Here is an 18,582-nt window from a genome sequence, read left to right as displayed (position 1 = left end):
AGAGTTTTCAATCCACCCTATTGATGCTCTTCCACGTTCTACAGGATAGTTAAACACTGAGAGAAAGTAAGATTACACACATAAAATAAATCTCACACAAACACATAGAAACTCGGTAATTGATATATTTGCCTATATATGGGGAAACTTGAGTTCTAACCCTATACCTGCACAAATTTCACTGCTTTTTTCTGTCCTTGTTTTTTTAATTAGATTTGTAACTGGCGTCCCTCTTCCCCAATAGCTTGACTATCTAGAATAATGATCAGAGCGTTCTCTCTTGTGCCTATGAGTATTTAATAATTCCATGCAAAGTAAAATGCCTTTGGAAGGAGAGATGACAGCACTGTTTTATTTTGGAAAACTCCATTTCTTAGCTGCTAGGTAGCAAAGGCTACCTCACACATCCTGGACAATTCCAAACACAAGAAGATATTACCATCAGCTTGGTTTTGTGTCAAGCTTAATCAATCAGATGGATGTGCTCTGAGAATGCTTAAGAGATCAAGTTTTTCAGGTAAAAGAGAGAGGTGAACTTTTTAAAACATCCACAGATACCAAAGTATGCAGACCACAGTACGTTTGGCCATGCTCAGAAGGCGATTTCAAGGAACTTAAAAGACCGTTGGAACTTGTCAGAAACTTGAGAGAGAAAGGATTGTACAAAATATGTATTTAATGTGATCCATGGCATATTACAGAAATTACATCCATTTTTGACAGTTGTATTCAACGTGGTATTCAAATGGCTCCAGTGAATGGAAATTTGATATTGATTTCAACAGGACCAATGTTTTATCTGCTGTATAAATAAAGGAAGTCCTTCACACACAGCGGGTTAAACTGTCTGCAAACACCAAACATGTTTTGTGTGCATGATTAGAATTCACATTTTTCCATTAGAAGAGGTTGGCTAAGACAGTTAAAAATCTCTTACAAGGGTAATTCATGGCTCAAGGTTCTTGAAAAATGGCTCCACAAAGATCAAAAGTCTACAGACACCAGGCAGTTTATCCAAGGGACTTCTAAAGTGCTGAATACTAAGCAGCTCCATTTTCAAAACTGGAGCTTAAAGTCAACCTTGACCTTATGATTTAACCTGTTACATCTTTTAGCTAAGTGTCTCACAGGTTAAGAGAGTTTCTCTTCAGTGGGGAGTTTTCCATTATGGAAATGGAAAGCAACTCCAAGATTCTGGAAAATGCCTAATAATAGCTATTAGACCTATAACTCTTGCTTTAGTGAAACTTTATTCCAATCCACCAAATGTTCATGCACGTGTTTATTGTGCATATACATAATGTGAATGAAATTAATGATTCGCACACAAAAAAATTAAGCACATACTTAAGTCTTTTTAGATGACAGAGAAAAAGAGCAAAATTGGTGAAAGACTAAGGTCTGCTCCCTTTCCCAGCAAATGAATATGATTTTTGATCACATGTAGTATGGCTTAGAATGAAGGAAATGTTTTGCCTGGTAAACTGAGAAGAAGGAGAGGAAAATTTTGATGAAAAATTACATCAATTAAGTCCTTTTGAAGTTATCCTTTAGTCTTGAACTAGAAAAATGCCCAAAGGGCTTTTCTAGTCTGCTGGCTTGAGAGACACCTTGTTCTCTAAGTCTGTTGGACCTTCTAAGGATGAGATTAGTTTTAAATTACAAACACACAATTGCCCTAATGGCTTATGTTTGGATTTCTTGAAACAGTTTAAGTGAGAAAATCCCTGGATAAATTGAGTCTATAGGTTCCCCAAGACGAGACATCAGTTCATGGTCCTTGTAGCTTTCTGAAGCAGACGACAGTGAACAACCAGCTTTATTTTTTTCTGCATAACCAAATATATTTCCAAGATTCTCTTGTATTAGTCACCATATTAGGATAATTATGTATTTTTAAAGGTCCAGAAAACTATAATTACTTTAATTGAAAGGTTTCGCACTTCATGGTTTTTTTAATGTTAGTCAAAATACCAAAGAAAAAATGATTTCTGACCGTGAAAATGTACAATTCACACAGGCAAAACGCCCAGGATAGGAGGAAAAGCAGTACCTGCGCAGCCCGTCACCTCCATAACAATGCATGCTGTAGTGTGGTATGTGACTATTCTCAGCTTTAACTGGCAGTGAGATTAGTTAATAATTCATAGGGTCTGTCATAGTCCAAGCACCAAATGGTGTTTAGAAGATGTGATTGATGATCACCGAAATAGCTAATCACTAGCCCTTGGGGAAGCCTGGAAGAGGAGCTGAGTTCCCCCGGGAATGTTTTAGTTGTGATGACCTCTAGGTATGAATTGGGAATTTAGAAGAGTTCAAGAAATCTGCCCCAGATGAATCGAATACTTTGAAGGACTCAGAAAAAAAAAATTACTGAAAACGTTTAATGTGGAACACAACAAATTAATTAAAAACAATGCATTCATGCATGAAAAGATGCTGTGATGTTCCAAATGCTGACAGGTGGCATCCTGCTGGAAATAATTTTCCCCATGCTTTTGAGATTAAATTGAGGTGCAGCGAATTTGCAAAGGTCCCGTTGCATGTGCAGGTGGGAACCTCAGCATAAACAGAAGGAATACCTTTCTTTTATCCTCCCATTCCTAATAGAAAGTTCCACTGATACATAAACAGCAAGCAGATCTATTTAGTTTTACCATTCTGCCTCTAGCAGATGAGCTTCTGCCTGTGTTTTTGTATTTTGTTTGATCATTTTCAATTCATGGTATACCAGCATAGCACTTCTCAGTAAAGCAATCAAAGCTTCACTAGGTCCTCTTCTGCTTGATTTCCCTTAACCCCCTGCCCTTTGCTGCATGGTCCCTGAGCTTCGTTATTTTTCCATTCTTTTCTGGCAAGAGCATATAATTTTCCTTTCACAAACTGAAGGGAAGTGACACGATTTCCAAGAAGAATGCTGGAAATGAGTCTTCTCTGTCTCACTATTTACACTTTGCTGGAAGAACTAGTGTCACATACAGCAATTATCGTGAAGTTTGGGTATCTTCCATCTATGTGCTGTATCTCACTAAAATCAAAGAAAAACCTTAGTTAATGATGTATGATCTCTGGTGTTCACACTTTCCTCTCACTGGAAGTGAGCCCTTTTCCAGTTCACGTTTAAGATTGTCAGTCTTTCATTCCGCAACTACCCTTGCTCCTTCCAAAGTGCTCAGGCAGGGCTCACGTTTAAAGGATAATCACTCACCTCCTCCAGTGCTGGAACCTGCTTCCTTGCTTGCTGTGGTGCTGACTGCTACAAGAGTCCAGCAGTTTCCTCAGCTCAGGAGATCCCTTGAAAACTTGCAGAAGCAAATTAATAGAGTTACCAGCTATATGCCCTCAGATCAGATGGCTGAAGTGATAGAGCACAGACTATGCGAAATTTAGTCACTAACAGTGGTGCAAAGAAGTTTTCCAGGTTTACTCAAAGTGACTAATACCAACTGAATTTTTCATTTCTTTAATAATAAAGGCAGAGTGCAAGCAAGCCTAAAAAGGTAAAGCATGCAGTTTTGTTGCTCCTTGGTGCTGTAAATCCCAACTGGTGACAAGCAATGTGGTCCGTAGGCTGGCACTAGCCCTCACAGATGTAGCTGGCAGACTCTGATGCTCACAGCTGGAGGCAAGGTGGGTCAACCAACCTTAGGAGAGGCGGTGGAAACCTCTGGATCTATGGCACTGATTCCCTGACTTTTTAATCTAATGTGGTCCCTAATATAGAGCCTGGAGAATGCCTGTGCTCCTTACAGGGAACTTTTAACTGGGTGTGGATACATCGAGGTGCACGCACCTGTTCACTATTTTGCACTACCATGGATCACAGAAGCAGCTTTAAGTCATGTTCCCTCACATATTTAAGTATGCTAAATAACCATTTTGTTTAGCACATTCAATAATAATTTGCGTATTTGATATATGAATATCTGTAATCAATACACAAATGAAGTTGTGGCTTACTATTTCAGTTTGTGCCATCAAGCCAAATAGATTCATCTGTCATCTAGATTTTTCTTCAAAAACATGGTATATGTATTACCTTTAACATCAAACTTTGTTTTTTGGAGGTTAGCACTCCACTTATTTTCTGAAGTTATTTTTTGTTGTGATTAGGGAGGAACCTTCTACCATATCCAAAATCAATCCCTTGGCACCAGCTATGATCTTCTGTTATTTTAGCTATGTAATAATGATTTTCTCATTTCTCCAATCATGTGTTGTTCTGAGAAACATTTGTGCTCCACTCAAAGGTTTAGAAATGCTGTAATACTGACATTTTTGAGCCGGAGAGACAAGGCTATTGCTTCTTTTGCTGTAACACTTTTATCATTCTTTGTTCTATGGCACAAATTCAAGAAGTAACATGAAGAGAGCTATCTTAGGCAAGTACACTCTTGTCCAGAAATAAACAGAGAAATAGATGAGCACAAAGACTGTTCTATAAGCCATTTAACAATTGTTTATAACAGCAGCATTAGTTTTCAAAATTAGGTATGTGATCATTAAAGACAGTACTTTAAACCACAGCATTAGAGGTACCGGGGCGTCAAAGGTCAAACCAGACATAGACAAGGCCACAGGGCAGAGCTAAAAAAATAAGAGTTCTTCAGAATGCAGAACAATGACATAGAAAAAAATTTGTATTTTCTGGGAAAGAGGAAGGGAAGATCTTGAAGCAGTACTCATGTAGGAACTCATATAGAAATGCTATCATACCTTTTGTCCCTAGGGAAGTAAACCTAGACCTTGATTCACAACAGCTATTGTTCTAAACCTTAAAAGCAGGATGAGAATAAGGCAAGATGACTTGTCTGAGAAAAACTATGAAATCCTAGACATCTTCGCAGAGATGTGGAAGAGTAGATGCAGCTGAGTGCACAGCTGACTACTTGCCACCATCTACTGTGACATCCTGTTTTAGCAATGATAGAGACATATGCGTAGAGATTAGAAATACACAGCTCTGACACTTATACCTGAATAAAAGCTCAAAGATGTAAGATGCTAACGTTGAGCCTTCTGTGATCTGATTCATTGACCTGCACAGTAGGTGACTGCAGACAAGAGGCTAACACTAAAATACAGACTAGCTGTAGCAGGTATTGTTTAATTCAAGCTAAATGAAGGCTGCAGTGCTATATCTCTGTAAAGCTATTTGAGTATGTCTGCATCAGATTAGAAAATCAACTACATTCAATCATTTTCTAATCTGCTGTTTACTGTTGTGGAGAAGGGGTTTATGAGATGCAATGTGTTTGTTTTTACAAATACAGTCTGACAGGGTGACTTACCTTCTGAAGAAGCTCTTTGTTCTTCTTTCTTTTTAAGTAACTGGGGAAGAAAAGCTGTCCAGAAACTGTCATGATGAAGTACATACTTCTGAGCACCTAATTAGAAGTTCTCTTTTCTACTCTGTACAGGCTTTGGGTCTGCTTCAGATTCCTTTGTTGTCTTCCCTTAGCATGCCTCTGGCAGCACGGATAATGCTTTGGGGCTCTGGAGGAAGACCCAGCTGATGTCCGGGGGCCATGTTCCTCAAGGAACAGGACTCTTACACTACCTTTCAGATTACCTCCTCATGTGGTCTGCAATGAGACTGCCAGCACATATTCCATGCCACCTCCATGGTGCATGCTTTTGCCCACAAAGATAGCACATCTCTGCAAAAGCATGGCAGCACAGGCACATATTGGGACCAATTATGTTTTTCCACTACCAACAGGAGGGTGCCTGAAGTGATAGAAAACTTGACATATCACCCCATGATGACAACTGAAAGTCGTACAAGTGGCTTGTAGGGTTAGCAAAGCAGCACCCAGGCTTATCCTTTGGCTTGCTTAGGAAACGTGCTCCATTCCTCACACACCTGAAAACCTGCTCTAGCACCCCTCAGCCCAACACTGAATCTAGCTGGGGAACCCTGTTGTCTCATTGTACAGTAGATTTCTCTGGGACAGAAGGTTGGCATGGGAGTTTTCTTTCGAGGAACTGTCCCGGGCAGAAAGGAGAAGGCTTGGCACCAGCTCCCTGCTAAGAATAACTCTCTGCCCATTTCACAAACATCCCTATATGTCAGCTGGGCACTTGATACCAGGTCTGTCAGGGATGCTCTTGATAGAGGAGGTTACCAGAACAAGGTACCTACTGTCAGCTGGAGTTTATTTGTTCTGGGGACTCCATACCTCTGAAGTGCTTTTGCAATGGGGAACTCCCCTCTGCAGAGGGACCTCTTGACACTGCTAGTCTTTCACAATGCCTTTAGGGTTTGGCAGTCTAAACCCAACTGGAAATCAGACATTTCAAAGTATTTTGGGGACCGAAGAAATAGTCCTTTCCAATGCTTTTAGTGACTTTGAGCTGACTGTGGGCTATTGTGACCATGGAGTATTGTTTTCTGAGGCCTGGCTGCAAGAGCTGCTTTTTTACAAGTAGCTGTTGTGAGGGAGGAAAGCAAAGGCATTGTGTCCCGGACAGTAGTAATGATCTAAGTCTTCTTCCTCATTATCTCCAGAAGGAAAGAGAAGTATCTTTTTCTGTGTGGTTTGATTTTGTAAAGGCCTGACTGGTCAGAGTGACTACTAATATGAAGTGGCTACAACTCTAATGTGAAGGAAGAGAATATCCGCTGAATAACCGATTGCTGCCTGCGTGCGGATGCCGCAGTCTCCCATGCCAGCAGGGGCTATTTACAGAGTGACCGAGTGACCACGCAGCAGGTCACCTTCTGGGTGCGCCATAGTGACGGTACCTTCCAACCAACTCATACCAGTTGCTGACAAAAGACAGTAGCAACCCCTCAGTTTTGGTCTAACACATGCTGGTTATATTCGGTTCTGGAAACGAATCTTTTTTTAGTAGTGTTTGTTTTAATATGATGTGCCTGCTGTAAATGTATTAGTTTGAAAAGAGATGACGTTTACTTGAGAGGCTGTAGTATGCTGAGCTCTGCATAATAGATGAGAAAAAGATTTCCTTTTCTCAAAGACAGTCTGAAGTGAATGTGCTCTACAGGCCAGACATAAAATACACAGGAACAGCATCATGCTGGAAATATTTTGTCGTTTTTTTCTTTAGTATCTCTAATATATACAAGCATTTATATATATATATATATGAACCCACGCAATAAACAGCTGTCTAGAGCACACTTGCTTCCTGACAATCTCATCTAAGCTTTCCTTACTGATCTGTAGCTCTTCCCAAGGATTTATGACATATCTAGTGCAAATTATTTAAAACTCAGTCTGGTATAGAAATATTATTGTCTTTCCTGCTGTATTCATACCAGATTTGTCTAAGTATTGTTCAGACCTGCTTGGTGATGGTTTTAAATGTACTATTTAGCAAGATGTAAACCCACTAGAATGGACACAATGCTCAAGTTTTGAAGTTATGACATGCTTATGTCTTAGTAGACTCTGTAAAGTAATGCTTTGAAGTCAGATTTAGTAGTACCAATGCTGCACTGAAATCCTGTTGTTCAAAATGTACATGATCCTTCTGGATTCACCTGTGAAGAGAATTATCATGTTCTTCAATCCATCCAAATGATTAGTTAAAATATGCTAGTAATTGACCCAGCACTAATCCCTCTGCTCCCTATCGATAAAAATTTAAAATTCTTTTCCCTTATTTAGCCATTCCTGATTCCTCTACATTTCTCCTTATTCCATTTTCTTCTATTAAAGTATCATATGGGATTCCACATCTAATGCGTCAATAAACTTCCTGAAAATAGTTTTACTTTATACACAGTGCTGTAGGAACACGTCCACGGTAGCTGGGATTCCTTGCAAAACTGCTAACATTTTTTTAGATGTAACAAAAACTAATTACAGCTAGAGTGATAAAACTGTTGCGCCCGCACATTTTGAAGTGGTTTAGAGAGGACAGCAAAGTCCTAATTAGTGCCTAATAGACAGCGCAGCACTTGCAACAGTGAGGATCAAAGAGTGCCATTTGAAAGGATTCGATACATGCATCTTGTGAATTTATACACACAGTGGCCTAGAACAGTCTGAATAAATTACTCTATAGCGCAACTCAATTCCATGTGTACTTTTAAAAGCCACACCTAAGAAAAAATAGTTACAGCAATAAAGAGGAAAAAGGGTGAATGAAGATAATAGCTTCCAGCAAAAACAGTGTAATCACAAATCCAGATCTTGCCCTAACTGAAATAAATTCCTCCTTCCCTCTCCTCAAGGGAGCAATATGTAAAAAATCAGCAATACATTTAAACCGAATCAGAATCTTTTCATAGAATGAACCGATTTAAATACAGCCTTTTCTTCTTGCTCTTTATATGTAGCCTTGACCTCATCGGTTTAAGAGCTATGATTTTTTTACCCTCTGTAGTCACAAGGTGAACCTGTTTCACGAGAGTTACCTAGTGTTGTTGCTATCACTTATCTTTACATGCATGTGCTCCATCTCAAATATTGCTATTTATGCAACTCAGAATCAGACTTCCTCTAATGCAAACCAAAGTTAAAATCAAGTTTACAGAGGTCCCACATGAAGCCCATGCATTTCTCATGTCCTAGTTTGTGGGCTGCAGCAACACACGCTGGGATTTTGCAGAAAGCAATCAACCAGCTGCAAGTACCCTTTTGCAAGTACCCTTCTGAAGGCAAAACAGTACTTGCCTTCACTCCTGTGCGCTGATTAAATGCATTTATGTATATCCACTTGGAAAGGCCACCTCAAGTAACATGGAGACAATGTAGATGTCTTTGCAAATATATTGTAATTTCTTAAATACGGCATCTAAAAAGTCAGCCAAATAGCTGCACTCATCAGCCTAGAATGTGTTTCATGTAGTATTCTGGAAGGTGGATTAGAAAAGCCAAGGCTCTATACAAAATGACTGTTTTTTCAACAGAGCTGTAGTGGAAGCTTTGTCAGCAGCTCATAAAGAATTAGATAAAACCCTGATATTTAAATAAAGCAAATTTGAGATATTGTGTACTCATTCAAAAGACAGGTAGCTTCCCTGGTTTACATTCTCTAATCAACTCCTATAATGTTAAATTAATCCATGAGAAGAGTACAGAGTACTTGGAGAACTTCTCAATGAAGAAAAATTCTTGCATTATGTCAAACAGAAACAACATTCCACCTGCAAAGCTCAGTTCAGTATATGCATTTACCCTACTGTCTGAACATTAGTAACTCACAGGTTTTATTTGTATAAAAATTGAGTGGAAATGTTATCACTTTGTTTACTACAGGTAAGTGTTGTCTTAAATGCATGCTTATCCCAAAAAGCTATGACTGGAAACTTACGAATTCAGAATAATGCCCTCGATAGCCTTATGGATGATGCCATGACTTTGCTTTTTGCCAGGCGAAGAAGTGTATTATGTATGTTGTTACATGAGACTACCCTATATTGTCTATTTTGATTAGGATGCTGCCAACGCAGCTTAACTCTATACAAGGTGCCTTGATCAGAATAATGTTGACATTTCTTTTTTATATGCTTAAACTATCTCACACCAATGGGAAAGACTTGATCTCGTTATTCTTTTACTCAGTTCTTAGTAATTGGAATGAAGAAGCGAAGTTGTGTAAGGTACAGTTGCACCAAGATCATAAAACTTTCCTTTTTAGTATTTTTATTGCCCTACCAAGGAACTACTTTTGGGGTTCATAGTTTTAAAAAGGGCAGGGGGGAATGAACAACATACATTCTTTCCCTTCTTGTCTTTAAATTGCTGTAGGTTTTTAACTTTTCCTTCTGTTTCTCCTCTTTTCCCCTCCTTGCGTACTGAATGACAAAGGCTTCTTTAGTCCTTATGCACCTAGAATTTGTTTGCATTGGGAACAATTTAAAAAACGTGAAGGCTACAGCTCTTGCACTAATGACACTTACTAGCTTCACTGGCAAAAACAAGCCAGAGAGCTGAGAGCACACCAGAAAAGCACTGATATCTGAGTGAAATGACACAGGTAAAAATTAAAAATAAGTCAGATTACAGAAAGAACAGCCCAAATCAAATGTTTTCTTGCACAGTCACAGAATACTATGTAGCAATTCCCAAGATAACGAAGGATCTCAGCTGTCTTCTTCAAAGTTTCTTTCCTAAAGGCAGCGTAGTAACATTTTCAATGTTTTAAGAAGATAAGTACAGAAGGTGACTATCAAAGTAAATGTTATTTTTAGTAGATAATGCAATGGCAGGTGATTAGCCCCAAAACGCAAAGTGACAAATGCACTGGTTTTTGGTGAAACTGGACATTTTATCTACTGCATAAAACATACATTTTATCTAGTAAATATTTTTATTTACTGTAGTTGTCTACTAAGAGGCAAAAACTCACCCAGAAACCTGCCCAGCAATCTCATTAACGGGTACAGGCCCAACATGTGACAGCAGCTGTGTCTAATGCAAATTTCACTGCAGTCACTCTGTTTCGAAGAACTCACGTGTACGTTCCTGCTGTTGAAAATATTGTTTCATTGACGTACTGTATCGTCATAGCTTACCACACCACCCTTCTTGACATAAGCAGAAAGTTGCAAAGGAATAAGCAGTAAGGTCATAGTAGGCTCTAAATGTTAATTTCACAACTCCAAGATAATTTCAAGAGGATGCATATATGAAAGTTAGAAGACAAAAGGAAATGCATAATAAATTATTTCATATATCAACTGCTAATTTTCTTCTTGACTAGAGACACCTGAAGTTTGGCATCCAAACCTGAAAGTTCTACAGTAAGCTTCTCATCACGTGAACTATTTCAAGATTTTATTTCCTTTATCCTGTGACAGGAATAGCTGCTCAAGTGACGTTTTGGGGCTTGGGATTATTTTCAAATAATTAATGAACCAATCTGAAGTTATCCCAGTAAAAACAATAAGCAGCAAGTCCTAAAAATACCAGTTAATTTTGATAATTTAATATGCCATTTATAGTCATCCAAACATCTTACTCAATACTGTTAAGTACAAAAAACACTGAACATAAAAAAAGAATTTAAATGTTATCTTTCAAATGTAAAAGTGCAATTAACACAGGCAAAGTTTTTGTAAGAACATGACATTTCTATTAAATTCACTGGCTACATAAGAGCCTAACAGGTATATTGCCCACACTAAAGTGAATGAGGATTTTATTTTTTGTTAATTTTGAATAAGCCTGGTAGTTGATAAATAAAGTTTTACTGCCACCATAATTATGATACATACATCCAAAAAATGAATAGCACAATTGTTTTCATAATTTTCAGTTTTACCGACTTTAAAAAACTTAAGTAGAGGAACAGTAAGATCTGTAAAGTTCAAAAAATAATTAACGCCATAAAACCTTTTATCAAGTAAGTCTGCACAAAACAGCCACCCTGAATTGCTTTCTCCAGAATTCTGATAGCTTTCTGAAGATGTTATTTACCCCAATAAACATTCTTCCTTTTCAGTACTGAATGGATTTTCTGGAACAAGATTTACATTTATGATCTTTCATGCGTTACATATTCACAATTTGGAAAGAAATGGAAGGCCTTCATACATGTCAGCCTTTAATCTTATCCAGTCCTGAAGTCTCTGCAAAGTTGTTTTTTCTTGTGTTAATATTTTTGCAGCTTTTCTCAGTTTTTCTTCATTTCGTTCTAAATAACGAATTCCATCTGTCTGCAGCTGATTAAGTTTCTCTTTACGACTTTCATCTAGAGGTATGTCTTCATTCATAAGAGGGTTAAATCTGAAATAAGTATCTGGAGGTAACAGTGCATCCAGCATGGTGTGAACTTCTGTATTGAAAACAAATGAAGGAAACAGTTATATCTACATGAGACAGACAAATAGTCCTACAGTCTCTGAAAAACAAGTGCTCTGGAGTGACACAGTAAGTGTAAATATGTGCTGCTTTGCTGAGTAAACGTTTTTCCACCATTGCCTTATAAAAAACTCGTTCTCATTGGAAGGTTTACAAATGACCCTGTAGCTCTGTTTACTCTGGAAAAGCTTCATCTTTTATTCTAAGACAACTTCACTGGTATGACAATTAAGAAGGCTTTGCAGCTATACAGATTTATAATTACATGTACATTCCATTCCTTTACAAGTGAGAGTGCATTCTGAAGAGCAGGAATGTAACTTACATATTCCCGTCCAGGATACCCATGATTTGTCACACTCAGTACTAACAGAAGTAGGTATTATGAAAATGACAGCTATATATTCTTCTCTAATCTCAAAAGACTGCAGTAAAAAAATATGTAGGTTTAAAGTTTTCTTTTGTTTGCAACTAATTCATTTTTTATATATTACTACATATTTTGGGTTTGAATTTAACATTCATTTAATTTAAAATGTTCAAGTTAAATTATAACAGTTAACTAGTAAAATAATAAACTGGCTATGTAATGTATTTGTATGTTCCTCTTGTCTTCCTTTTCCCCTCTCGTTTATAACCTATTTTCTCTCTCCTTTTAGATCTCTCTTCTCTTCGTCAGCTCCCTTAAAATTCCATTTCCATGACTTCCTTCATCTTTCATTCTCTTTTATTTTTTGATCTTTTTCGCATTCTTACCATGCTCCTCCATTCTTTTATACATCTACTGTTATATAAAAGTTTTAAAGTGAAAAAAATATCATGGGTAAGACTACAGCAAAATATTGTTGTTAACCAGAAATCTTCTCTGCTTCGTCCCTCCTCCTGTAAATTACTCAGCTGTGTCTCTGTTTTTGTCTCACCACATCCACTCTTTCTTGCCCTATTTAATACTCTCCCCTTTTTCCTTCGTAATATAACTTCCCATTTGCTCAAATCTTCTCTCCCCTCTTTCCATTTCCTCTCCTTTGGTCTCCACAACGAACTTTCCTTTCCTCCTCTTGCCCATCAAATTTCTTGCCTGATTTTTCAGCTGCAATGAAACTTTTTCTTCCGTTGGTAGAAAGTGGACAGCACATCTCTCCTTCTCACAATTCCTACTGCCTTTCCACAACTGTGCAAAAAACAAAGGTGGCACAAAATCTAGCTTTTTCTTACTAATGACAGTCAGTTGACAGAGATCATGCAGCAAGGGATCTAGACTGTAAGAGTATTTCTTGTTCCCTAGCTTTTTACAGTATCAGTTTCCTTTGTAAGGGGGGAGGGAGGGAGCATCTGCATATCAGTATTTCCTGTTTATAAAAACAAAACAGATGTAAACTGCTAGTGATAGAGTTCCAGTGTACTCCCATCCTAGGAACAGAGTTTATTTTGGAAAATACATGCTTCGCTCCTCCTGACAGCAATGGAAGTCATGACCATTGGCAGATATAGTCTCATCCTCGGAAAAGCACATGTATAAAAGCACATATAGAAAAGAAAGGACAGAACTAAAATACTTTTTCTGAAGCTGTTGAAAACAAATCAATGTTCTATATTAACTATTAGGCATTTCTGTTTATGGGAAAAACAAACCAAATATAAGAAAATACAATTTTTCTATTGAAATGAATTCCTGAGTATACCTTTATCCAGAAGCACAGGTAAAAACATATCACTTTGTATAAATCCTGTTGGATTATCATTGTCATTTTGATAAATTTTAAGGTATCTTTTATCTTTAGTATACCTATGTCATCAACCTCATATTAACAGTTGAGAACTCATAAACTAAAAGAGCTTAGCAGCAACATAGTGAAGAGGAACATTCACGGAGATAAGGCTAAGAAACACATTCATATTATCATCTCCAGAAAACCTGTAATACTGGTACTGAAAACATCAACTACACATAATGAGTTACGAAGAGACATATTTCGAGTCGTTTCAATGGGGCGGGTAGAGAGGAGAAGGGGAAAGGCAAAAGGTTGCAGATTGCTCTCTGAAGTGGAACTGTAATTATAAGAAAAATAAAAAACTGAAAGTCACAACACAAACGTATCTTAAGACACCAACCTTCTGTATCAGTTGCACTGCTGATAACATTTGTGAGTTTGGCTTTCAAACTGGTGTATGTGACAGTGGTCCTTCCCTCGCTTTCGTATCGACCAGTGCCCAGCGATACTAGACACTGCAATGGAACATTTGGCCAAAGACACTTGCACTCATGAACTGCCAGTGCAGAAGGATTATTTAGAAGCAGACCTCCATCCTGTAAATTAAATACAAATGTTAGTACTATACATAACATATGGTCATAAAAGAAACTGCAACTATAAACTAAACTAGCATAGCACTAATATACAAAATCAATGAAATCAAACAAGCATTAACTTCCATCTTTTGTGCAACTGTTCTGTTTGTGCTATGCAGCAGCTGCGTAGCTAGGCTTCCTGGGCTTATGGACACTGCTCCTGGATCTGTGGTCGATTCTGCAGTTGTGAGTATTGATATAGAAGAGGTAGGCTGAAACAGCAGCATTCACTGGAGTATCTGAAGAAGTTATGACTTTATCTTCTGAAGACCTTTTAGGTAAGACAGATATGCATATTGACAATTTCTTAAACAATCAAAAAGTCTGCATCTCAAAATGTTTATTACTGGTATTACAAGGATATGTTCTGTAACAAAATCCACATCACTACCTGCAGATTGTAAAATAAAAAAATCACACGAGCTAAACTTGGCAAAAGCTACCTTACAAGCACAGTCATTACGTAGGATACTATAGTCTGGATTTAAGACTTCAGGCTGGAAGAGACCTGTTGAGCTCATCTCGTCCAACCCCCCTGCTCAAGCAGGGTCACCTAAAGCACATTGCCCAAGGCCACGTCCAGTCGGGTTTTGACTACCTCCACAAATGGAGACTCCAAAACCTCTCTGGGCAACCTGTTCCAGTGTTTGACCACCCTCACAGTAAAAAAATTTCTTGTGTTCAGATGGAATTTCATGTGTTTTCATTTGTGCCATTGTCTTTTGTCCTCTCAGTGGGCACTACTGGAAAGAGTACAGCTCCCTCATCTTCATTCCCTCCCATCTTTTATTTGTACACGTTGATAAGATCCCCCCTTGAGCCTTCTCTTCTCTAGGCTGAACAGTCCCAGCTCTCTCAGTCTCTCCTCATATGAGAGATGCTCCAGTCCCTTCATCATCTTTGTGGCCCTGCACTGGACTCACTCCAGTATGCTCACGTGTCTCTTGTACTGGGTAACAACACAATACTCCAGATGCGGCCTCAGCAATGCAGAGAGGAAGGATCATCTCCCTTGACCTGCTGGCAACACTGTTGTTAATGCAGCCCAGGATGCTGTTGGCCTTTTTTGCCACAAAGGTGCATTGCTGGCTCATGTTTATCTTGTGGTCCACCAGGACCCGAAGGTCCTTCTCTGCCACGCTGCTTTACAACCAGGCCCCAGTGTGGGTTGGTGCATGGGGTTATTCCTCCCCAGATGCAGGACTCTACCTTTCCCCTTGTTGAACTTCATGAGAGTTCTCCAGCCTGTTGAGGTCCCTCTGAGTGGTGGCTCAACCATCTGGTATACCAGCCATTCCTCCCAGGTTTGTACCGTGAACTTCCTGCAGGTGCACTCTGTCCCATCATCCAGGTCATTAATGAAGATGTTAAATAGTATTGGCCCAAGTATTGACTCCTGGGGTACATCACTAGTGACTTGCTTCCAACTAGACTTTGTGACACTGATCCCAACACTCTGGGCCTGCTCATTCCGCTAGTTTGCAATCCACCTCACTGTCTACTCATCTAACCCACACTTTGTCAGCTTTACTAAAGTTGAGGTAAACAACATCCACTGCCTTCCACTTGTCCACCTTCCACTAGTTACCTCGTTGCAGAAGGCCACCAGGTTGGTCAGTCATGAGTTCCCCTTTGTAAATCCACGCTGACTCCTCATGATCACCTTCTTGTCCTTTGTGACCATCACCTCCCAAGGGACTGGGCTAAGGCCAACTAGCTCTGCAGTTCCCCAGAGCCGCCTTCTTGCCCTTCCTGAAGGTAGGAATGCTATTTGCTCTCCCAACCTCTCCCAATCACCATGATCGTTTAAAGATAATCAAGAGTCACCTTGCAATGGCATCAGCCAGCTCCAACAGCACTCATGGCTACAACCCATTAGGCCCTATGAATTTATGTATCTCCAGTTTGTTTAACTGCTCCCTAACCTGGTTCTCCTCCATCGAGTGTAAGTCCTTACACCAGACCATCCCTCTAGCTTCAGGGGCCTGGGATTTCTGAAAGCCATTTTTACTGGTAAAGACTGAGACAGAGGCAGCATTAAGCCTTTTCCATGTCATTTGTCACCAGCTCCCCTGCCCCATTCAGTGGCAGGCCCACATTTTCCCTAGTCTTCCTTTTGTTGTTTAGGTACTTGTAGAATGCTTTGTTGTTGCCCTTCACATCCCCCTCCTGATTCAACTCCAGGGCGGCTTTTGCTTTCCTAACCCTGGTTAGGCTGGTGAAGGGCCTGGAGCACAAGTCTTATGAGGAGCGGCTGAGGGAACTGGGGTTGTAAACAACCAGTTCTTCCAGTTGGAGAAGAGGAGGCTGAGGGGAGACCTCATCGCGCTCTACAACTACCTGAAAGGAGGTTGTAGCGAGGTGGGTGTTGGTCTCTTCTCCCAAGTAACTAGCGATAGGACGAGAGGAAATGACCTCAAGTTGCACCAAGGGAGGTTTAGATTGGACGTTAGGAGAAATTTCTTTACTGTAAGAGTGGTCAGGCCTTGGAACAGGCTGCCCAGGGAAGTGGGTGAGTCACCATCCCTGGAAGTATTTAAAAGACGTGTAGATGAGGCGCTTAGGGACATGGTGTAGTGGGCATGGTGGTGTTGGATTGACGGTTGGACTCGATGATCTTAGAGGTCTTTTCCAACCTTAATGATTCCATGATTCTATGATTCTATGAACCCCATCTCTGCAAGACTAGACAGGAGCTCTACACTCCTCCTGAGTCACCTGCCCCTGCTTCCACCTTTTGTACACTTGCTTTTTATGTTTTCAGTTTAGTTAGGACCTCCTTGCTCATCCACGCCTGCCACCTTTGCTTGATTTCCCACTTGTTGGGATGGTCCTTTCTTGAGCTTGGAGGAAGTGAGCACTGAGTATCAGCCAGCTCTCCTGGACCACTCCTCTCTTCAACGACACAGCCTATGGGATTCTTCCAAGCAGAGCTCTGAAGAGGATGAAGTCTGCTCTCCTGAAATCCAGGGCTGTAGTCCTGCTTTCTTCCCTCCTCCCTTCTCTTAGGATCTTGAACTCCATTATCTCATGGTCACTGTAGCCAGTTCTTTATTCTTCATAAACATCAGATCCAGCAAAGCACCTTTCCGTGTTGGCTCCTCCATCAACTGTGCCAGGAAGTTGTCATCAATACACTTGAGAAATCTCCTAGGTTGCTTGAGCTCTTCTGTATTGTCCTTTCATCAGGTATCAGGATGATTCAAGCCCTGCCCTGAGGACAAGGCCCTGGGAATGTGAGGCTTCTTTAAGTTGTCTGAAGATCAGAATGCAGCCCAAGGCTAATAGGAACAAAGACTACTCTTCCAGGTCTGGAAGTGAGGAGAGACATCTTTTGCTAGCAACATGTCAAAAGCATAGGTGATGAGACTGGGATAAAATACTTCAGGACTAATAAGAATCAGTATGACTGATGATAAGTCTGAGAAGCATTCAGACAAGGAGATTTTGATCCAGCAAATCTCAAAAAGTATGTTCAACACTTGATCTTCACTCCAACTAAGAAATAGATTACTTTGGACTTTGAATTCAATAGGACTTTCTATATTGGGAATGCATTTAAAAAAGCAGTTATAAAGGCAAAACTTAAGCTGAAAACATTATCAATAGCAGAGACAAAGATCTTTATAGCCATTCCAATAAGTATTATGCAAAAGCTCCCTATACCCTAAAGCTCCCTGAACTCCCTCTATCCCATACCTGACCATCACATTACAAGAACAATTAAAAAAAAAGCAACCCTACTCAGGAATAGCTTAGAATAAAAAATGCTTTGGATCTGATAAACATTTTACAGAAACTCCTTTTAACTACAGCTGTGCTAGATAAATAAATAAAAACAGGACTACTGAGCTGAGTTTTTTGAGTTTTTTTTTTTTAATTAAGCTTTCATTTCCATTTACAAAAAGCTCTTTGAACTCCTTCTAGATACTGTCCGCTTTGCTCAAAACACTGCTAAAATGAATGGTCTCTTCAGTGCCTATTATCCTTTGCTTATGTTTAAATTAGCTTCTGCACAGAAAACTAAATACAAGGATGTTTTTGTCCTTGATATAATTCCCCATGAATCTTAATCTAAAATCTTAATAGTTATCTTTGTGGTGCTTACTTTTTTCTTTAAATCCTAGATTAAAAACATGCTTACCAAATAATTTCCACTGATCTTGTCAATATAATTTAATTAAACTTGATTGCTCCACCATGGAAAAATTAGTGTTATCAAAAGTTAGGGGGTATATAATACTAGAATACTACAATATTTTTGAAATATTGACAAATAAAAGATCAAAGGAAGGTAAAGTACACATACCTACCCATACCAAATGTGTATTGTAATGATAACTAACAGCTTTGTGAAGTGATTTCCGTATTTAAACATTCTCCAATTTAGGGTATTGAAATGACAGTAAATATGCATTCTTAAGAATTTTCTATTTAGACACCTTTAACATA

General features: G+C 39.2%; 1 protein-coding gene across 6 annotated transcripts in view; it reads right to left on the bottom strand.

The window, feature by feature from the left end:
- Nucleotides 1-10,883: 10,883 nt before the first annotated feature.
- The window catches only part of PNPLA8 (patatin like domain 8, phospholipase A2), a 42,380-nt gene continuing 34,681 nt past the window's right edge, over nucleotides 10,884-18,582 (bottom strand). For 5 of the 6 annotated variants that reach the window (XR_012673274.1, XM_075147854.1, XM_075147844.1 and 2 more), the window contains 2 exons: nucleotides 13,893-14,088; nucleotides 10,884-11,754 (listed from right to left, as the gene is read on the bottom strand). Coding sequence is in view for 4 of the 6 variants with exons in the window: in XM_075147854.1 (XP_075003955.1) it covers nucleotides 11,480-11,754; nucleotides 13,893-14,088 (471 nt within the window). In the remaining 2 variants the exon portion in view is untranslated. Of the gene's footprint in view, nucleotides 11,755-13,892; nucleotides 14,089-18,582 lie in introns of those variants that run through there. The other variant, XR_012673286.1, reaches the window with a different exon arrangement.

The sequence above is a fragment of the Calonectris borealis genome, chromosome 1 (assembly GCF_964195595.1).
Source record: "Calonectris borealis chromosome 1, bCalBor7.hap1.2, whole genome shotgun sequence".
Classification (NCBI taxonomy): Eukaryota; Metazoa; Chordata; class Aves; order Procellariiformes; family Procellariidae; genus Calonectris; species Calonectris borealis.
This window is presented reverse-complemented; position numbering and strand designations above follow the sequence as displayed.